Raw genomic sequence first — 23,124 nt, forward strand, 5'->3', positions numbered from 1 at the left:
GTTGGTGCACATGACCCATGTATGGAGGCCTTAGTCCTCGATGCGGGCGATCAAGGTTCAAATCTGGCCTTTGGTCCTTTCATGCATGTCTCGCCCCCTTTCCTGTCTACTGTCTATAAAAATGAGCCATTAGTGCTGTAAAATCTAAAAAAAAATAAAATAAAATTACTGTCAGAGATAAAGAGGTTTACCAACTTTAAATGACTTTGAACTTTTTTATGTTTTAATTTGTCAGCATCGGAGCCCAACCTGAAGGTGAAGCACAAGCTGAAGAATCACCTCAAAACCAGAAAGAGTCCCCTCACCCGCAAGGAAAGCGCCCCGCCCACCATAAAGCACAGAACCCCGGACGCCCTTGGTAAGAGCACACATGCAAACACTACAATGGAAGCCATACCGTTGCTTTAATATTTGTGTCTGAGGATTTATTTATATGATGTCTGATGGTACGACTCCAAACCATAATCGTCTCCCTAACGGACCCACTGTATGTCTCAGCAGACTCTTCCCCCAGCAGCAGCAGCACTCCCGTCTCTGGTTGTAGTTCTCCTAATGACAGTCTGCCCAACGAGAACGGACTGCTGCCATCTGCAGGCGGCCCTTTGCATGAGGTCAGCAAAAAAACACACACACACAGATTTACAAAAAGCTGCTGCTTGAAGGTTTGATGGAAAACTGATCCCGAAAATATGTCGATGTGCAATGCAGCTGACAAGAGAAAAATTGAAGCAATTAAGAATATAGTTTTTCATCAGATAGACAATTTTTTAAGTTATAAACACATACAACAGGCTGTGATTGAGGTGAGAAGCTGCTCTGCAAACATTAACTTTCAGTAATGACATGTTTAAAAGAGCGACACAAGAGCTTGTTTGTCATCTGGTTGTGCATTATTGATTTAATCATGGAAAGTCGTCCTCTGTTACACCTGCTTTGGTGTCTGACTCATCAGCTGTTGTGTCGGGTGTCAAGTCTGGCAAAGTCAGAGATAAAGGTTTCATCAGTCTGTGCTGCCAGTCTTTAAAATGCAGAGCGTCAACAGTTTCCAAACAATTACATTTGTGGTAACAGTTAGGAAGATATTTAACAAAATCTAGAAGCAGATGTAGCGTCCATTATTCCCATCATACAGCAGTGCTGATCTGAAATGTTTGGTACTTTCAGGCTCACAAGCTGCTGCTTAGAGATGGAAACTTGTCTAACTTCACCATCCAGAATCCGTCCACTCTACCCACCATCACACTTGGACTGCCAGCCAACCAAAGGGTAGAAATCTGCTTTATCATAATTGTTTATATATGTTTATACACTTCAGTTGAGTTGTTATCCTTTTTCTCTGTTGATGAGATGTTTGAGCATCTTCCAAACTTAATGGCATCCCGGCTACAGCATCTTCTTAAAATATCACACATCAACATTTTTTAAAGATGTCTAATGCTTCGATCAGAAAAGATGTAGGTCTTATGGGAAAAATATGAAGATTGTGGGAAAGGGCCTCATATTTATTATCCAGTATGGTGGAGGATCTGTAGTGCTGTGGGCTAGACCATCTTACAAAAGCCCACTGAACCTGGTTTTAATGCATGTAAAAGTTCCGCCAAAGCGATCAATTAAAGCAATGATAATAACGCCCACCCCCAAGAAGAGTGGTCAAATTAGGAGAACAATTGAGAACATGAAGGAAGTTAAGACATATTTTTGGACGGAAGAATTCTCAGATATGTCCATTTTTTCCCCCTTTTTTCTATTTGAACATCTTGAATTTTCTGCCATGCTTTTCTCTACAATAGTTGTTCAGCTGAGTTCACTTAAAATTACAAAAAAAATTTACATTACTAGATTTCTTAAAGGTTTATCTTATCCATTTCCCTTCCTGCATAGAGGGCTGAATATACCGTATTTCTAAGCTTTTTAACCCATTATGTCTTAAAGTTTCTTCAAAGCATCATTTAAAATCTCTTATGAGTTCCTAAATGAATATGAAATGTATCTCCCTAATATCCTGTTTTTAAAAGGAAGTGTGATGATGTCAAAGCTGTGTTTATGTGATGCTGACTTGGAGATTTTCAGTGTCTTTAAATTAAAATGTCATTGGCCTTAACATCTGTTTCAATCGCTTTATCATGACTTGGACTTTTGTGCAGCAATGCAAAAAATTGAAATCTAAATAAGTAATTTTTCCTTCAAATTTGTGCATTTTGTCTTGAATTGAGGAGGTAAGTGAGATACTTACATTTAAGATAAGAAAAAGCTACAGTATTGTCTTATTACAAGTGCATATTATCTAATTATCTTATTTTAGGAGTAAAAATACTCATTCAATTGGCAAATCATCATATTTATCTAATAAAATTAAGGGTAAATACACCTGATTTAAGACATTTTTACTCATTTGTAGATTGTTTTTGCAGTGTGTCAGACCTAATTTCCTGTTTGACAATATGAATGTCTATGTGGTACTTTCTTCATTCTAAAATCGATCGCTGCTCATTTCCAGCTTTTCAACCAAGGTGTTCACATGTGTTTCAGGCTGAAGTGGAGCTGCCCTCACTGAAAGTCGGCCATATTCCTGTGGTCACCGCCGGGGGCTCGCCCGTCTTCCTCCCCCTCAGCAGAGACGATCAAGCAGGGCAGATGAACCCACACTTACCGGTTATCATCCTGGAGCCTTCTGGACTCATGCGCACCCTGGGTGGGGAGACACTCACACAAACAGACAGACAGGGCCAAACATCTTTAGAAATATTTCTTATTTTCACTGTCCTTTTTCGCATTTCTTTATTTTTCTGAGAGTCTGTGCCTTTTTCCTCCCTCCAAAAAGGATCCATTATCTATTGAAAGGGAAAAACAAATTCCCATGATCCCTTTTTCTCCTCTATTCACTTAAAAGTGGACATGCTGGGCTTTTCCTTGTTTAACCTTAGGAGTGTTTGGTGCCACACGGTTCAGTCTGCATTTTTGTGATGCTCTGGATATGGACAGTGTGAAGAATATAAAAGATTATTTGTGTTTTCAGACTTTTTTTTTTTTTTTTCTTTCCATCACCCTTCCCTGTTTCTTTCCTTTCATGTTTTCCTTTTTACTAGCTTTATGTCGTTCCTTTCATCTTTTTTCCATCCTTGTTTCCTACATATGTTTCCTTCGTCCTTCTTTTCTTGAGCCCTTCCTTCCTAATTTCTATCCCCCTGTTATTCTTTCCTTCCTATTTGGTATCATCCCTCGTTTCTGAACTGCTTCAGTGACCGGTTCTCTTACTGTGCATTACTGTCTTTCCTATTTGGAGGAATATAAAAAACAAACAGTACTCTGTGATATGTCATTTGTGCCTGAGGAAAAGGACGTCAGGTTAATAGTAATAAATGACCAGTTTAACAACTAATCATAATTTAAGTTCAAGGAGGCCACAGTGGTTTTCTCACTGAATTAATCTACTTGAATTAAAAATAAAAAGGTTTAACAGTTTCCATCATGTGGGCTGATGCTTCTCACATAAAAGCTGGTTTATTTTTAAGTCCCATGTTTATTTTCTATGCTTCCTCATACATGTTTCAAGCTTTGCAGCTTTGCAATATTACATGCTAAGGTACATAATAACACAACTCTAAATTATCACATTCTTAAACTGTGCAGCACCAATTTGTAAAGTTAGAGCACCACCAAGTGGTTATTTTTGGAATGAATGTCTTGCATCAGCTCTATCGGTTCACCCCTCTATTTTATTGCTCATAAATGTTTTTTTATCAGTGATATGCTGTTAAACTCATATTGATCACTTAGATATTATAAGGTATCCTGGTTTTGTTGATAATTACTTATTTTTGCTTTTCCCACTCTGTCTCACCAGTTCCAGGCCTCGATCCCGTCCCTCTGCAGTTTGCCCCGCAGTTAGATCGCCTTTCTCCTGGAGGCATTCAGACCCGTAAGCCCTTAAGCAGAACCCGCTCCGAGCCCCTTCCTCAGAGCCCTCGAGCTCTTCACAACCATCTCGTCCAACAGCAGCACAATGCACAGCTGCTGGAGAGGCTCAAACAGCAGACTCACCTGGGAAAGGTACTCATTCTGAACTACAGTTTTCCAAATCTGTGAAATGAAAAATGTGTTTAAATAGATTCTTATCTTAAAATGTTCTCAGTCTGTCATGATGAAACCAAAGTTTTCACTTAGTTTTATCGAGATTTCATGTTTTAGACCAGAGGTCACGGATAAGCAAACCGCGGCCCGGAGCCGGACCCACCTGCTGGCTAATCTGGACCCAACCTTATTTAATACATATATAAAATATTGCATGTTGTCTGACAACAGTGTCTAACTTCACTTGCACATGATACAAATAATCCAATGAGCTGCTGTCAGGCTGGGTTGCTGCTGCTGCTACTTTTAGACAGAGCAGGCAAACCTGTGGCAAGCTGCACATTTAGAGGATGTGTGGCTCAGCCTGCTGCTGTTAAGCAGGATTCTCCACCATGAACTTAATCAGAAATTAATATGGATCCAGGCTCAAAATGAGCACCTTGATATGTGCTTTAGAATGGCTTTGTCTCCATTCAAACCAGGTTTAAATCTTTGCAGGGCAGAATAAAGCCCACTGCTCTCATTAAGACAGAAAAAACAAAGATAAAATAAAAAACGGTCAGTTCAGGTGTTTTATGAAATATGTGAATAAGGAAATTGTCTGTATACCAAACTGAACGATTGATGTTCTCTACTTAAAAAAACACTTTAGATTTACCTAAAACATCAATGTATAACATTGGATGCATAAAAACTTATTTTTATTTCAGTGTCAAATTCTCCGGACTGGTTGATGATTTCCTTTATTTGGACCACGCTGATTTTTAATTGGTTACCCCTGAGTTAGACCAACACAAGTTGCCGTATGATGAGAAAGTTTCGGCTTTTTATGAAAATGTGCATAAGCTAGAATATTCTGTCTCCCATGAGTCTTTGTTATATAGAACCACCTGATGCTGAAGTATAATGTGTAGATTTTAAAGGTGAGCTTCCACATGCAGACACTTCTCTTTCTGGTCATACCTGATAGTAAAACAGCTCAAGATCATTCCGATTAGCAAATAATTTTACTAGCACGCTTTAAGCTCTCACTTCAGGTTCTTTTTAGGATTTAGGGAATTTTAACAGACTTGTAGATGACTGCATGGATCTAAATGAGTTTGTTCTGGCTGTTTATCTCTGCTGTATTCCAAGAAGGTGAACCCGCTGCCACAACAAGTCTTTTTTGGCATCTGACAGGTTTCCTTCCTGAACTTTTCCTGGATTTAGCTTCATCTATCTTTCCTCTCACTGTTTCTGTTTTGGATCTTAATGTCATAAATTGTTTTTCCTCCTCCTGCTCTACTTAGTATTTTTCCAACAAACAATCCCTAATGACTAATTATTCTTTGTAAAAAAATAAAAAAAAATAAAAAAGATGTCCAACACGCCCACGCATATTCACCCCTAAGGGCAATTTAGTGACATCAATTAACCTAATAGTCGTGTTTTTGGACTGTGGGAGGAATCCAGACCCAGAGAGTATCTACGCATGCACAGGGAAAACATGCAAACTCAGTGCACACTGGAAAAACGATCTAGAAGTTAATAAAACTTTCTAAAATTAAGTGTATTTACCCTTTATTTGTATAGGTAAATGAGATAATTTGCCAATGGAATTAGTATTTTTACTTTTAAAATAAGATAATTAGATAATATGCACTTGAAATAAGAGAATGCAATTGTGTTTTCTTTTTAAGTGTAAATTGTCTTGTTCTATAGCAAAATGTCTCTTTTATCTCCTCAATCCAAGAACAAATGATCTTATTTTAAGAGAAATTTACATGTCAAGATTTTAATCTTTTGCAAAGCAGAAATTTGGGTATAAAACCTAGAATCTTGCATCAAACTGGGCACCATGCAGCTCAGGATCTTCATACTGTACGTTGAGCATTTTATCTCTTTGTTCTATTTGAACTTCTCAAATTTGCTGCCATGCCTCCATATTTAAATTCTCTCCAATTCCTGCATTATTAAGTCAGAATTGATTAAACAGAAAATCCTGTTTGATGAAGATCAGCAGAATCTTCTGCATCGATGATTCTTAATCTGCTTCATTTCATTATTAATCTTTGGGTTGCATCTATTTGCAGCTGATGTCTAAGTCCAGCGAGAAGCCAAGACTTCATCAAATCCCATCTGAGGAAATGGACTCAGAGGACGGCGGGACGTCCCCCACTGAGACCAGTTATCACAGCAGAGTGCGAGCGGAGTCGCTGAGAGAGGTGGAGCCAGCGGGATCCAAGGCCCGTGACGAGCAAATCAATCTACAACATGCTCTCATACTTAACCAGGTTTGGGAAAAATCACACACTGTTTAGTTTGTCCTCTAGATGGCGACATAACTCTTAAAAGGTCGTCTCTGCGCATTACTGAGCCTCATCATAGTAACCCTCCCTTTAAAACTACACATCTAAAGCTGAATGAACACAGTTCTTCACGTGTTACATTGATTTGATCAGAGTTTGTTTTTGTTTCACCCCTTTTAGTCGCTGCTGTATGAGCAGCAGAAGCAGCTGCAGCAGATGCATCAACAAATGGAGACCCTGGCTGTGCCTGTGTTTCGTAGCAGCGGAGGGGCAGCCTGTGGGTTGGGCGTCCACCCGGCCCTGTCGCGTACTCGCTCTTCCCCCGCCTCCACCTCGCTCACCGCACCGGAGAATCCCCTCAGCCGGACAACGCAGGAAACGGCCAGCAAACCCCGCTTCACCACCGGTGAGTCAGATGTCCTGATGGCGTTTGATGTGGAGTCAGAACTTGTATTTACTATAAAAATAAAATGTAAACATTCATTTTTTATGTTAAATTTCACCCTAACAAATCTCTAAAATCAGAACTGATCATCCAAATGAATCGCCTGTTTTCTGTCCATACGTGTACCAGTAAAATGAGTGCATTGAACTATAGATTGGGACGCCTCAGTACCACATCTGATTTATACCATTTCCTTTTTTTTGTGACTGAAACAACTAGTTTAGATATTTTGTTTTCAGGTCGATGTGTAATTGTGGTGTTGATTAAAATATAAAGTGACACAAAGTTTCATTTCTTTGAAATACTTTTCAAAATAGAAAAGACAGAAGTAAAAGTTATGCAAGGAAGCAAAATCTATGTTGATCTTTATTCTAGTTAGAAAATAGCTGCCAAGAATTACAACCACTTATTTTTATTGGCACCATCTGATGTCAGAAAACAACAAAATATAAAATAGCTGGATCTGTAACAAACCAGGCTGAACAAGGACCAAAGTTCATGTTATTACTTCATATAATCACTCACACTAAATCTGGTTCTGCTTGAGGTTCCTTCCTGTTAAAAGATATTTTTTTCCTCTCCACTGTCGCTGCAAGCATGCTTAGTGTCAGGGATTGCCTTTGAGTCAATGAGTCGATGCAACCAACTGGTTTTCCTTAGATAGAAAACTTTGAATCAATTTGACTGTATGATCTGGTGAACTGTAAAGTGCCTCGAGATGACATGTGAATAAACTAGGGCTGTCAAACGATTAAAATTTTTAATCTAATTAATCACAAGGTTTCTTGAATTAATTTTGATGAATCTCTAGCCTAAATATTATTGAAAAATACACATTTTCTGTGGCAACTTAGCCATTGCTTTTTTTTTTTTAGCAAATACAGGATGGGTGAATGGAACGTTTTTCGTTTAGAACAAACAGCTTGACTTTTAAACAATTACATGAGGTCATTTTACCTATTAGCTATTCATCTTTTAGCCAGTTGTTAAGGCAAACTAGCTGGTTAACATTTTCCAAATGTTAAGCGGACTGTTACTTAATGCCCTGCGTTCGGTGAGGGTGGTCTGACGCATGCGTGTCGTAACAGCTGAAGTTGATGCCCCAACAAAGGAATGCTTGGCATTAAGATAATATTTAAGACTCGAAGTGCTTCGGTGAAACGAGTCCTTCTCATAGTGTGAGCAAACTACAACATGTTTATTTATTGTCCCGTCTTTGTTTTTTTTATTCACGAACTGTCCATCCAGCCAGCCAACGGGTTCTTCTAATTCCTCCATCTCGCTCTTGTCGGACAATTGAATTGTGGGTAAAACAGGGCGTTAATGCGTAAAAAAAGATATTGCGGTAATTCCAGAAATTAATCATCTCGTGTTAACGCGTTAATTTTGACAGCCCTAGAATAAACTGAATTGAACTTATTATAGTGAGGAGGAAGCTAAGGTAGGGGGACAAACAAATCTCCAAAGTTTTGTGTTAGAGAAGCTGCAATTTTGTTGTCACTGTAAAGATGTCATTTTAAAATGGGGCGGAGCGATACGGCTTAAAAATCACATTTGAGATTCTTTCATATCAAGTCTGTTCCATTAGTTTTCTCCCTTACGTTTAATGATATAGAAATGGCAAATGATAATTATTACTTCCAAAAACTGCCTTTTATTTCAGTCATCCCCTCTGGGAGGTGAGCTTCATCCAAAGTAATAAATACATTAATTCATCGATCCATTAGTGCATTCAGCATTTTTTTTTCTAACAATTGTTATCACTGTGTCATTTTCTACCACATAAATAGAGGACGAGAAAAGCGAAATCTGCTTCATAAGTCAGCCCAAAAAATTAGCAGCACATCTCATTTTGACTAATGTCAAAATAATCATTATAAACTTTTAAAAAACTGTCAGTCGAACTTCAACAAATAATGATGATATATACTGTGTGTGACTGGGAGTTTTAGACAGTAATCTAGATGATCAGTTATTAATAAACATAACTCTGAACAATGGAGGCCAGAGGAGTTTACTGATGGAAAAAATCCAGATTTTCCAAATATTCAGAGAACATTGATTCATTGATAAATTAATCAATTGTCTGGCCCTAGTTTGTAGTATTTTCTACCAACTTCAGCCAAAGCTTTTCCCATACCGGTTATTAAACCAAAGTAAATGATCAAAACCATGTAAATCCTGGGCTTTTTATTGAAGTGAATGCAGTCGTTGAAAGTTGGTCTGGTCTTTTCTTCAAGTTGAAGTAGAGAGACAAGATATTGCAGAATACAGATGTAATTTTATAAAAATATGTCTTCAGGGTTGGTGTACGACTCACAGATGCTAAAACACCAATGCACATGTGGAGATAACAGCAGCCACCCAGAGCATGCTGGGAGAATTCAGAGCATCTGGTCACGGCTGCAAGAGAGAGGCCTGAGAGGGCAGTGTGAGGTAAACCAACACACACCGCTGTGCTTTACTGAAGGCTTCTACATCTATCAGTCTGTAAATGTCTGTTTTACTTTTACTTCCCCTTCTTTTTAAGGCTGTTGCACACAGTGAAATGTCCTTGATCTATTTATGAAGAAAATATTGCGTTCTTGCAGACTATCCGAGGTCGTAAAGCCACTTTGGAGGAGCTGCAGTCGGTCCATACTGAGCGTCATGTGTTGCTGTACGGCACAAACCCCCTCAACAGGCTGAAACTGGACAACCGCAAACTGGCTGGTAGGTTCGGTCCTATTCTGGTCCATTTAAGTGTTTAAAGGGACTTCTGTATTTAAGGCTCTATATAAAAATGAAAGTATGTCATCTCTGCTAATAAAATCTATATTCATATGATGTCACTTCCTATTTTTACAGGAATCCTATCGCAAAGGATGTTTGTTATGCTGCCATGCGGGGGAGTCGGGGTAAGTGAAAACACGCGTCCCTAATGAATCAATACGCCTCGATTGTGGTGCTGATGAAAGGTGATATTGTTTTAAAGAAAGACAAAAAAAGTTAGGAAAGACTGGAATGAGGGAAGGACATCAAAGGGAGAAAGTAAGCAGACCGGGTCCGGCGCTGTCCTTCTCATGACGGCCCGTATCCAATCCTGACAAGTCGGACTAATGAAAGCAGCATGGCCATGACCGAGGATGAAAAATAGGCCTTGGATTTTCCCTGTTAGCCAGATGGGCAGCTGCAAGAGTTATTCCAAGACACACGAGAGGAAACGCAGAATAAATGCAATTATGAAAGACATACAGATAAGATGGTGATATGAAAGGTAATGTTCAATATTTTGCAGAGATCTCATGTGAAGATGTTATCAGCAGTAGTTCCCATAGTTACCTGCAAGTGACGGATCTGGTGTTACCTGATCCACTTAGATGTTGAATGTTTTCTGTTTCAGCTGTTTTAAATAGCTGGAGTCAGATGAAAAAGGCTTTCGTTTGTTTAGCTGTTAGCTCTCCACCTGTCTAAAGGATTTTCCTATAAAGTCAGTGGATTTGACAGGAAACCATTACTTCACTAAACCTCATTAAAAAAAAAAAGCAGCTGACCCTTTAAGTCAAATCAGAACCTGCGCTTAGTTTGTTATTGGATGGATGTTATATGAGGTTTCCTGGTTATAGATGAGTGTTAATTTAATTCAGTTACCTTTTACTGACGGACAGGTAGACAATGACACCATCTGGAATGAGTCGCATACCTCCACGGCGTCACGGATGGCAGCGGGCAGCGTCGTGGAGCTGACCTTCAGGGTGGCCAAAGGAGAACTCAAGGTCAGACTCAAAACATTTCGCTCATTCAAGAACACTGCATGAATCACCACTAGAAATACGTCTCATTTACTATTCTTATGTTTTCTGTTTATTTTACCAAAAAAATAAAAAATAACAATAGAGGAAGTTGGTGACAGTTTAAAAAGATGCGTATCTTTCATGTATAATTTGTGCTCTAACTGGGAGGGGCCGTATGAGCTTAACCTTTTTAGCAATACCTTATAACTCAAATCACCTGTTACCAAACAGGCTCTGTGTGTACATTACTGCAATTATTGCATTAAATAATACCTTCGTTAAGCTCTTTTATAGACTTTAGGCAGAAAGAACAACAATTATATTCATTTATCTAATCAAAATAAAAGAGAAATTAATACAACAGAAACTTTTCCCTATTTCTAGCTTACATTCATTGACTTCTTGTTTGGAAATATGTTGTGTATTAAAAACAAAGTTGAGGCCTTTTTGTGTAATAGATAAAAAATAACATTTTAGCTTTATTGACTATTTCTGGTGATTTAATATTGATCCTTAAGACGAGCTTTTAACTGTTTGACTTGTAAAGACTTACAGGTAAATATAAAATACTAAAGAAATAGGATTTGTTTATTGTTAAAGCTGCTGAGGAAGGTTTGATTGCAGCGTAATTATTGCAGTGTGATAAAAGTACTGCTTTAATTAGTAAGACAGTGGATAATACCGTCTTTCTCTCCTGCACAGAATGGCTTTGCTGTAGTCAGACCACCAGGACATCACGCAGACCCCTCCAATCCGATGTAAGTTTGGCCATAAATTTAACAAAATATTCAGCTGCTTCTTCCTTTTGAAACATATACATACTTTGCTATATTTACACCTTTTCATTGATCACATTGTGTGTATTACTCCATTTTAAAGCATATTAATAAGTCTGTGCTAATATCATCTTACAGCTCTGTTTTCACTTTTGGTTCGGCAGCTTGACTAACTAAGGAATTAAAAAGCAATGCAAGAAAAAATATGAGCTACTCTAAGAAATTGAATCATATTATGTCTGAGTTCAGAACTTTTAAAGGGAAAATTCTGCTATAAAGTTTTAAGCAGTTAATATATTTCCTGCAGTAAAAACGGTAGCTTTCTTTGTGCTTCGATTAATATTATTCCAGATTGGGTAGTCCCTTAATCTATAGCCTTAGAGGAATCTTATCAACCCCAACTCTATATTGGCAGTTTATTTTAATGCAATATCATTGCATTTAACTCCCACCATTTTTACATTGAGCAATTATTTACAGAGTTACACCATTTAACTTGTGATTCAATTTGGCGCTCTTGTTTAGCCTCTCACAGTCAAACCAAGCAAGATTTCTAGCAGGGCTGAACTTCTTTTTAAATTTTAAAGGTTATTTTATGTTTAAATAAGTTTAGGGTGACGCTTTAAATCAGGATTTCTTCCTTTGGATCTAAAAAATGTAAAGAGAACACTAATCAATTATCAAAATTGACAGATATGAAGGGCTTTTATTGTGATGCATTTTCAGCTCTAATAGATATATTTTGCAAAGCATTATTCAACAATGGCATTAAGTATCAACATAACCAATACATTTTAGTACTTTCACAAAACCAGATTGTAAAAAATCAAACTTGACTATTTTAGCAGATACAGCCAAAGGAAAGAGGAAAATGCTACATAAATACCTCTTTTTAAGTGGTGCAATAGTTGTAGAAAAAATCTATTACATCTTTTTGGGCCATGAAGTATTTACTAATCTTCTGCTTTTCTGCTTTCTCCTAATGTTTATCTCAGGGGCTTTTGTTATTTTAACTCTGTGGCCATTGCTGCCAAGCAGCTCCAGCAGAAGCTCAATGTCAGTAAGATCCTCATTGTAGACTGGGTAAGATTATTACTATTTATTCTTATAGGGAAATCAAAGGTGTCCTTCGATGTTACTCTTTATTTCATGAATTATTTCCTCAATAGGATGTTCACCATGGTAACGGCACCCAGGAGGTATTTTACAGCGACCCCAGCGTTCTCTACATTTCGCTTCATCGCTATGACGATGGGAACTTCTTTCCTGGCAGCGGCTCACCGGCTGAGGTGGGGGAAATCAGTCAGTGTATTGTAGAAAACCGTAATATTAAAGGAAAAACATCTGTTCTAATGGTGTTATTTGGGTTTAGGTTGGTTCTGGAGCCGGTAAGGGTTTCAATGTGAACGTAGCCTGGATCGGAGGACTGGAGCCGCCCATGGGAGATGCAGAGTACCTCGCTGCGTTCAGGTACACTTCAACCCTAATATACAGCAGTAACCATTCAAAATTTTTCCACTTTCCTTGATGGGCCCTTGGCTGGTGCTTGGCTAGTCCCCTACAGTTCCTTTTTCAACATCAATCTTTGTACTAAAATATTCTTTCTGTCATGAATTGAGGACATTACGATCTAGAGAGAAGCATCATCACCTGGTCAGACCCTGTAATTCAATGAAAGGGGGGAGTCAGAGTAAAAAAATATGCAAGAGGAGGTCACTCCAGTGGCTGGAAGTTGGAGGGGATATTGCTGGGAGTTGCAGGGAAGTGGGCTGCCATTCAGCAGGGAAGGGCCATTGTAAATGGCTGCTTCAGTATCGGTGCTATCATTTATCCGCCACCTGCTTGCCGCCTTTATTGATCAGTTCTGGAATAAGCCACACACATTTAATTAGAAGGATTTTCTTCATTTCCTTTACATCGAGCCACAACAAACACAGTCTGATCAGAGTCTCAGGTCCTCACTGCCTCTGACGCACTTGTGGCGTCATTAATAATCCTCCTCATTTGGAGAGCATATGGCTGCTCTCAGGGATTTTCCAACAACCTAAGATGTTTTTTCCCGGTAATGCGCTCCAGGACTTGTGTGCGATGGATTGCGGACGTCTAGCTTCCTGATTGTGGGTCGGGTAATTGTCATCGGTGGGTGTTTAACACCAATAAAGTTTCAGCTTTGTGGTTTTTTTGGTCGTCTGCGACATCAAACCTTGGGGAAACTGGGGCAGCTGTGTGGTTACTGGAAAATGGCAGCAATAGACAGACCCACATGTGAATGCTTGTGTTCACAAACATTGCAAACAAACCAAATCTGTTTTCTCAGATTCTTCTTATGAGCCAAGATCTGTATGATGGTTTTGCTTTTATTGATTATATGTCAGAACTGTTTGTTCTCTCTGAGATCAAAGGAGGATTAATCAATGGGATAGCTTTTAGTGTCCTTGTAAAGCTAGTCTCAGCAGAAATGTTCTGCTCTGTTAGGACTGGCTCCATGTAAAACGAATCTGACCTACAGCTGTTCTTTGGGCTGCACTGGTAGAGAGACAGAGATTTTCCATGTGGTGGCGCTCCCACTGCCGAGTGTTTCTGAGACAGAGCAGATCACCTGTAATGACAGCAACAAGAAGTATTCAGTTTTCTATGTATTACTGGGCTGTTTTTCAAAAGATTATCAATCTATAAGATCAGTCTGTTAGCTGTTTACTGTAAGTGCAGTAATATTGATTTTATGGAGGCATATTGAATCAATTGGACTGGATGATCTGGTGAACTGTAAAGTTGTGTTGTGAATTTGTGCTATAGAAATAAACTGAATTAAACTGAATTGAATATTGGCTGAAAACTATGAGCCATGACCATTTTCGAATATTCATTACTCTAAAAATGCTGTATATTGGTCATTTTTTCTACAGATGCACAGTTTTTTTATATTGTTAGAACACTTTACAGTACAGTATTTTATTGTTTATCTTTTAACTCTTCACTATTATATATTTTATATATATTTTTTAAATCCATATCTGTGACCATTTTCCTATATTCTTTTTGTTGCTGTAAACACCAGAATTTCCCCTTTGTGGGACAATAAGGGATTTTCTATTCTATACTATTCTAATGAGCCACCTCGTTAAACTCGTTAAGCTGCTAGCCCAGCAGGGGGCACCCTGGAGCCCTCAAATACTATGTATCTTGCACATTGTTTTGTTGTTGTTGTTAATTTATTGAAAAACAATCATCTTTAATTTAAAATGTATAGATATGGTCTCAGACTATTGCAAAGATATCTTCCTTCCGGTAAACTATTTGGTTTCTACTGACAATCTCTGTAAAGCAACTGATTTACATAGAGCTAATCTAAACTGCATACAGTAGTACTCAGATTTGAGTGTATTTCATTCAGATTTAATCTGAAATCTATTTAATGTAGCATGCCTTTATATTAAGGCATTTGTAGTCAGTAGCTGTAGATCCACTGTTAGCCAAATTTACATCCGAGTCATTTGTTTTTTATCTGAACCAGCTTCACCCAGTCTATGCAGCTAACAGCTAAAGCTCAGTCAGCTGGATAGAGATCATCTGCAGACATCAGTTTTCAGATCTTACCACGGATTCCTTTTTAGGTTGAATATTGATTGGGTCCAATAATGCATAGAAACATCTTGCTAGAATGGAAGCATCCACCCAATGTTCTCTGATCTTCATTCAGCCTCCTCCATTCTCCTGTCTACTGTGACCACATGGCTGCTTCCTAACTAAAAAATGCCCTCCTCAGTGTTGTTTTGATGATGCAGTTCACCATGGCGGTAGTGTTTTTAGGGGTTAGTGTTAGTTGTCGGCAACACACACTTTTTTTGCATGTTTGCCACCAATTTCTAGTTTGGTCTCATCTGGTTACCTTTAAACCGTTAAAAAGCAGGCTGCATTATGGTAACAAAGCTGCTTAAAGTTCATTATATTTTATAACATGACTGCATTGATACATAGTATCTATTGTTTCTTTAAACCTAGATATATGTTTTCAGACTGTATCAGACATTACAGTCTTTATGCTATTATTTTTATTTCTTTAGTAAACCTTAAAATCCGCCTACTTCTTCTTTAGGGTTTGGAGCCATTTTATTTGTCGCATTCTCCAACCTTTTTGTGGTTTGCCTAAAACGATCTTTAATGGGATGTTTTTATGAGGAAAAGTTTGTGTGCGTCCGACCTTGAATGAGGCTGCTTTGCTGCATTTTCACCTTATCCTTCACTCCCCACCCCCTCAGTTTCCATCGCGCCAAGCCTCAGCAATAACTGGCACGCTCCCCCTCTTCCTCTCCTCTCCGTCTTATTGATCTTTAATAAGCGTCCCTCCTCTCCTTTAACCTCATCCCCTCTTTCCATCAGGATTCCTGTAGGTATGCGCTCTGGGGGGACCATGGCAGTTTTTAATGGGTCTACAGAGGAGGTGGGGTTGGGTTTTTGTGGTTAACTGTTGTTTATGAGCAAAGTAAGGGGTGTGCTCGTGCTCTTTCTTGTTATCCCTAATCAGGTGGGCTGAGTTGATGCTTAAGGAATCAAAACTTTTTTTCTGTGTTTGTATGATCTGTGTTTACATCTCTGGGAAGCATGTTTGTACTTTTCTTCTCTGCATCCTCGTTCCTGCCTCTGAGCTCATGTTGTCCTCTTGTATGGTGGTATGAAGGGGAGGGAGACCTCCTTAGTCCTGAGGCAGAATAATGAAAGTAAATGGATCCCAGATGGACTGCTTTTCCTCTCTCTCTCTTTCTCCCCGCGTTCAATGACGTGAGGAGAGTGACAAGCCTCTAATGGGAAACAGACCCGTACGCCGCGGCTTTGAACTTCACAGACGTCGAGCCTCCTTTCACCTCTTAGGACCGACTCGCTCATTTCCCTAACAACAACAGCATTGAGGGAATGTGCATCTGCTTGAGGTCCAGGCGTAACGTCGGCCATGAGAACTGACAGCTCGGTGAAGCGGCCTGTTTTACCTGAGGCACGGCGGCTCGTCCCACAGAGAAACAATAGCACTTTGCAGACGCTGTTTGAGCTGCTGAGTTTGGGATCTCCCACAGTTTGTGTCACTTGTCAACTTAACGATTCTTTAGATTGGATCATAAATATTTATCTTCATAAGTCTGTCAGCTGAAATGCTGATGATGTCAGACGACATCGCTGGATACATTCATCTATCCACTGCATCATTACATACTATTGAAATGACTCCTACAGTAGATCAAGATGCTCTTTCAATAAAAAAACTTGCTACATTAAAGGGGCTGTTGCAAATGATAGCTCTTTAAATTCGCTTTTTCCTCGTTTAATTTTCCTCCGTTTGTCTTTGTGAATACCAGGATGTTTGAAATGTTAATTAAAATACAGCAGTAGTGACTCTTCAATTTGAAACATGGTGGACAAGCGACAGCTTCCACTCACTAATGGTCAATGGCTGGTTATATAGCACTTTTTCTAGTCAAGAGACTTGACCAAAGTGCTTTCAGGTATTCAGTTGTTAACGCACACATTTATGGTAGCAAGCTACATTATAGCCACGGCTGCCCTGGGTCTCACTGACAGAAGCAAACACAGGCGCCACCGGGCCGTCTGAACGCCATCAGTTGGCAATTAGGGTGACGTGTCTTGCCCAAGGACAGATTTGAAAGCCAGAGCCAAGGCTTGAACCGACAACACCCCTGTCACAGGGCAAAAATGAACTGATAAATAAAGCAAAATCTGGGCAAAATGAAATAGGCGTTTTTTTTTTTTTTTTTGTGGATCACACAGATTTTGGAAAAATTGTAAACGGCTTAACTTCCTTATGCGGTGTGGTGTTGTAAGCTTGCAGCTTGTGCTGTATGCAACCCTTCTTTTATTTGAAAAGGTTGATTGTTATAATCATTGCTTTTAGGAACTTCTACAGTAAATCATTGGAGTTACGCTGGAGAAGCCCTTTTTACTCCCGAGTTCTCAAAATTCTTGAACTTTCTTATATTTGGTGGTGCTCCGATCACAAGCTTAATTCATTTTTTAGGCTTTCCCTGGGATAGAACTAGGCTGGGTAATGCATAATCGTGGTGTCCCGTTTATGCATTAGGATCTCTGATAGGCTGATGACCTAGCCAGGATAGTAATGCATTTTTGGAAGAAAGATATATTTGCTTTCTAGATGTTTTGTAAAAACCATAGTTTGCATTCTGATTTAGATCTCAATTAGCATGTTGAAAAAAATCCCATTTTGCTGCAACTTCAACCTTAATAGGAAAGAAATGCATCTCCACAGCATGATGCCACCAGGACCATGCTTCACCATGAGGATCCTGTTTATTCTAAAATCCAGTTAGTTATTTCTGAAAACCTTTCTTTTGCATTTTTAATATCTTTCCAAAATGGTTTCCTCTTGCCTCGCCACCAATAGAATACACAATTAAGTGTTCGGATAGCTAGGTTTTGTAAACAGATTTGTTCTCAGTTCAAATGAGCTACAAAGTCTTGAATTTAGTAATGAAATGGTTTCTAAAGGGGAAAAAAGGTTGGACTAGATTTTATTAAAGGGTATCAGTGTAAAGAGAGCTGGTTACAAGTTACTAGATTCCTGTTTCCACTTCAAACTTTTACCCTGCTTCTTTATGCACCATAAAACCTGAAAGAAAAACTGAGTATTGTGTTCATCATGTCAGAAAAATGTAGTACTGCTCTTTAGTGCTACAATTGCATGATTCATATAATATGATTAAAGCTCAGTTATTATACATGAGGAGGAAAATTACTACCTTTCCCAATGAAAGTTCCACAAATCAGCTTGGATAAGAAAATATTTTATTGACTTTCTACTTATTGATAAAACTCTGCTGCTACAAATTCCTTGAAAAGAGTTTTGATTTAAGAGCAGTTCTTAAAGTCCTTTTGCGAGGTTGATCATGTAATCCTCATGCAGTGAAACGTCATGGATTGTCTGCTTCTGTCCCTGCAGGTCTGTGGTGATGCCCATTGCCCAGGAGTTCTCTCCAGATGTGGTTCTGGTGTCGGCTGGGTTCGACGCCGCTGAGGGAAACCCTGCTCCGCTGGGAGGCTACAAAGTCTCTGCCAAATGTAAGCAAAGTTCTCTATCACAGGTCTTACTTTTACTTCAAAACATAGTTAAATCAACTTAGTATTTTAGCAACCTTCGGGACGAAACTGATACTTCCTGTCAAGTCTGGATGCAGCAGCAGAATCGTACTTTATTGTTTTGTAGTTATTTTTTAGCAGCTTTGTTGGTTTTCCATCCTTTTTAAAGCATATATTTAAAAATGAACTGAGAAACTGGTACTATTAACTAAACAAGTCATTGCTAAACATAAAAGCACTGAGCAGGGTGTACTTTCTACGAAGATCCAAAGGAATACAACAAGTTCATAGCAGCTGTTACAGTTTGAATACGATTTTTGTAAGTCTTTGTTTTGCATATGCGGCTCCCCCCCTACTGATATATTTTTTAAGCTTTATAATTAGACGTTGTTTATATGAATATTTTTCACAGGTTTTGGCTTCCTGACCCGCCAGCTCATGTCTCTTGCTGGAGGCCGTCTAATTTTGTCCCTTGAGGGAGGTCATGACCTCACAGCTATCTGTGACGCATCTGAAGCCTGTGTCAGTGCTTTGCTGGGCATACAGGTAAGGCATTCTGGGTAATGGAGTTCTTTAACAAATATTTGTTTCCAAAAACAGATTAAGTTAAAGTTTCTATTGATAAACTCAATGCTATACACTAAAAGGTGTTTTTTTTTTGCCTTGGTTCTGTGTGTCTCCTGCAGGAAACGATGCCAGAGGAAATTCTCCTTCAGAAACCCAACGCCAACGCAGTGCGTTCCCTGCAGACTGTCATAGAGATACAAAGTAAGCAGAAAAAAAGCACTTGAACTCATCCTCTCTCTGCCTTATTCGTGCACTCGCAATTACCAGCTGCCTTTTAGGATATACAGCAGAGCTCCTTTTTGATCTGGGGGATGAATTAGCACTGATGAGATTTGTGTGTGTGCCGCAGGTCAGTTCTGGCAGAGCGTGAAGTCCCAGAGTGGGTTGGTGGGCCTGTCGTACATGGCCGCTCAGAGTAAAGACTGCGAGGAAACAGATGCTGTAAACGCTTTGGCCTCACTCTCAGTGGGAGTTATAACCAACAAAAGGTACAGCTTCTCTACCTCATGAACCCAACATGCATACAGCTTCATGGTAATAACAAGCGTCACTTTCCTCCAGGACCCTGGATGAGCCGATGGATGATGACAGCGACTCCATGTAGGAGAACCTATATAAGTCCCCTTTTCAGAAGTGATCCTCACCAGACAGGATGTCCTGACGCTGTCATTTATTTTGCAATGCCACTGAGCCCCCCCCCCCACCCCCCACCAGTTAGCCTTCCTCACTCCAGTCCACAAGCCGCCACACGATGCCGAACCTCAAACCTGGGAACCACTTGTAGCACTACCAGCAGCTGAGAAACCTCGGGAACCTCACCAAAGAGCAATACAAGTCCACTCTAACAGACTCCTCATCTCTTCTTACTGACATCCATACAAACAAACTTATGATGGAAGAACATAGAGAGGCGCACGGAGATCCTTGAAGCACTGTGCACCAGCAGCTGATTTAATGCCTTAACTTCCTGTCGTTGTAAAGCCCACCATCAGGTTTCATGGCGAGGAGACTTTGACTGATAAACTCTCTGCTCCTCTGCCGCTTCGCCTCAGGTGTCCGGGCTGAAGCAAAAGCTGACCAAACAGGATACTAAACATACCTACTGTGTGACATCAGGCGAAAGCTCATATGGTCGACGGATAAACACGCAATAATATGACAAAGAAGGAAGAATAGAACAATGAGAAGTAGAGACAGTTTAACCACTAGACCATGACAGTAAAGAACTCAAGGAGAGGAGTGAATGAAGACACAACATGGACAACTGTAGTTTTTCTTTTTTTTTCTTTTTTTTAAAAAAAAGGACAATAGTCCTTTGTTGTTTTATTGCACTGTTCATTCCTTAATGTGAACCATAAGAAATTCCAAAGCTCTGGGATCACACAATTCCTCTTTGAGGTTTATTTTTTCCAAGATCCGGATAAAATAGTGTTTGTTATGTTTTTCCGACTCTCATTTTGTTTCCTACTCAGTCTTTCAGTGCCGACCGAAATACTGTAGAGTTGTATTTTCTGCGAGCTAAACCATAACAGTAGGCGAGATTATTTTTTTCCCACTGCTGTTCAGTGTCTTATTCTGTCTTGCATAGAGACATAAAACTCATTCCGACGTGTACAAATCAAAGATGAACTATTATTGTACCACTAGTATTGAATGCTATATGTTAATGTTTATTTTTAAAGACTAAAGGCGTGATCATTCCACCCTGGCACCACTGAAGACCATCGTATTGTTCTAATCACGCAGTACTGTTGATGCACTTAACACGACTAGAGATGCACCAATCAGATTTCTGTGGCTAAAGTCCAATCTCTTTTCTAAAGCTTTCTTCTTCTTTAGCTTAATAACGATAATTTGAATATTTCTCATTAATATAAAGGCAAACTCAGCTAACATGACAGCTAAAAATTCACAAAAGCAAACAACCGAGAAAATTAAAAGTAAAGTCTCAAAAACAGACTTATTTCTAAAGAATAATGACATGCAATAAGGAGACATAGACTTTATTAGTTAGAAAGGATCCCTGCTTTATATCAAACCTCTGCAGGTTAACAGGTTTCGTTTGGTTTTCCATTACCAGTTTTGTTCAATTCATGTTCAAATCTCTTTTAACAAGTATAAATAAAACTTAGTGGGTAGGAAGATTTTAAAGTCAATGAAATTAGTTTCATTACCACCACCATAGTTGTAGTAATTTTAAGAGCTTCCAATTATTTCCAGATTGGGATTAAGATGTTGCTGCAGGAATATCTTCTAAAAAAAAATGTATATATTTATTATACAAAATTATATGCAAAAATTCAGTGCTTATTAAACAAAACCTGAATGAGGAAGCCTGGGACTGCTTCAGTTTGCATACAGATAGGATTTTGATTGAATGATAAATACTACACACTTTTAGCCTTAAGATAGTCCAGCCTGTAATTAAAAATGCTTGTTTTGAGTATGGGCTAAGCACTGGTGTAGTGAAAAGCACTGCTGCCTTGCAGCAAGAAGGTTCTGCGTTCGATTCCTATTCCCTTTCTGCATGGAGTTTGCATGTTCTCCATGAGCATGCATGAGTTCTCTTCCTCCCACAGTCCAAAAACATGACTGTTAGGTTGAATCTCTAACTTCTCCGTGTGAATGGTTGTTTGTCTCTGTTTTGCTCTGTGATGAACTAGCGACCTGTCCAGGGTGTACCCTGCCTCTTGCCCGTAGACAGCTGGAGATAGGCACCAGCACACCTTAGGATAAGCATGATAGAAAATGAATGGATTGATGTTTTAAACTTTATTGCTGCAATATTATAAAGATGACATCACACTGGCCAGAGATAGAAAGAGAGAAAGCTCTCACAAAAATATAGGGTTTTACTATTTTAAGGCAAAGGAGAAAAAAAAATTCCATAAACACTGATATTAAGCTGTATTTAGCATCATGTATTAAACATCAGCCATTGCTAAAACATCTGTTAGCAGAGAGCCTAGAGCTTTTAGTGCTTCTAATTTCCTCAATTTCCAACAGCTCAGTGGAGGTTTGTAACTTTAGGGTTTCTTATCTGTTCCTGGAAGCCGCGGTGGGTCGATTTAGCTGAAATTAGGACCATGCGGTCACAAGCTGATTCCTTGGTGCATCTCTAAACACGACCCAAAGAAATCTGCCTTAAAGCAACTTAATCCTTGCAAAGGGACTACTTCACGTATGCAGTCTTTTCTAAACTGTTCACTGTTGAATACAATGACTCAGTCTGTCCGGAATGTGTGTTTTTTTTTTGTTTGTTTTTTTTTTTTTACATATTTTGAACAATGAGTCCAGTTTTAATTAAAGAAACAGGTTTTGTTTGTTAAAGAGAAAAACTGTGGAATTACCGTACCCATGGAAGAATCTTTCAAAGTGCTCTACGGTTGAACACAGAGGCTGATGCGATTCGGGCATCCTACGCTTCCGTTCAGTACTCTGCATTCCAGACCTAAAGAAACAAGATTGTGTTTTTTGTTTGGTTTTTTTTCTGTTGTCTGTTAAAATGGAGAAAATTAGTTCTCTGCATCCTATGTAAGACAGGGGCTGGATGAAAAGTACTTAAGTTGTTTTAGACGAGAGCTGAGGTTGGCTGAGAGTCATTTCTAGAATGGTTCAAACTTCTAAAAGCGTAAGCTTCTAGACGATAAACTCCTAAATCTCAAACTAAAACAAATCTGGCTGGATAGTTTCCTTTTCTCTTTGAAATTCAAATCTTTTAAGCCTCGAAATTTGACAGTATAGTCAAAACTCCTGTGTTTTAGCGACAGAAGAGATTGCACAGAATGAAATATCAGTCTGAATCTTTGCCATCCTTTTTTGTAATCAAACTCTGCAGATCATCTTCCAGCAGAATCCTTTTTTCCCCTTAAACAAGGGCAGTGTTTCCACATGTTGTGGATCTCAGCGCTGGGAAGTTTGCGCTTTTTTTGCAGAACCAAGACATGTGTCTTTGCATACAGCCCCACGGCTCTATAATAGCAGCCTTGCTGGAGTTTATCCCTAATTTTCACAGCAGGAGATGTCAGCAGTGAAACAGAACGCTGCATAAGTCTCATATAGCACGGCCAGCAGCTGCTTGTCGTCTAGTAGGTAAATGTCGA

The 23,124-nt window shown here is 39.1% G+C and overlaps 1 protein-coding gene across 1 annotated transcript; it reads left to right on the top strand.

Annotated features, from left to right (window-relative positions):
* Positions 1-231: 231 nt before the first annotated feature.
* hdac7a (histone deacetylase 7a) lies at positions 232-20,309 on the top strand (the record flags this gene model as incomplete). The annotated part of the gene is made up of 20 exons (XM_038294815.1): positions 232-358; positions 502-611; positions 1,165-1,266; positions 2,530-2,692; positions 3,845-4,050; positions 6,144-6,344; positions 6,540-6,765; positions 9,107-9,240; positions 9,396-9,516; positions 9,652-9,701; positions 10,452-10,559; positions 11,280-11,335; positions 12,349-12,436; positions 12,523-12,642; positions 12,726-12,823; positions 18,318-18,436; positions 18,867-19,000; positions 19,141-19,222; positions 19,371-19,509; positions 19,583-20,309. Coding segments are annotated over 20 exons (2,427 nt in total), but the record flags the coding sequence as incomplete, so codon positions are not given.
* Positions 20,310-23,124: the final 2,815 nt, after the last annotated feature.

Source organism: Cyprinodon tularosa, unplaced genomic scaffold (genome assembly GCF_016077235.1).
Source record: "Cyprinodon tularosa strain WSP-4 unplaced genomic scaffold, ASM1607723v1 ctg346, whole genome shotgun sequence".
In the NCBI taxonomy this organism is placed as follows: domain Eukaryota; kingdom Metazoa; phylum Chordata; class Actinopteri; order Cyprinodontiformes; family Cyprinodontidae; genus Cyprinodon; species Cyprinodon tularosa.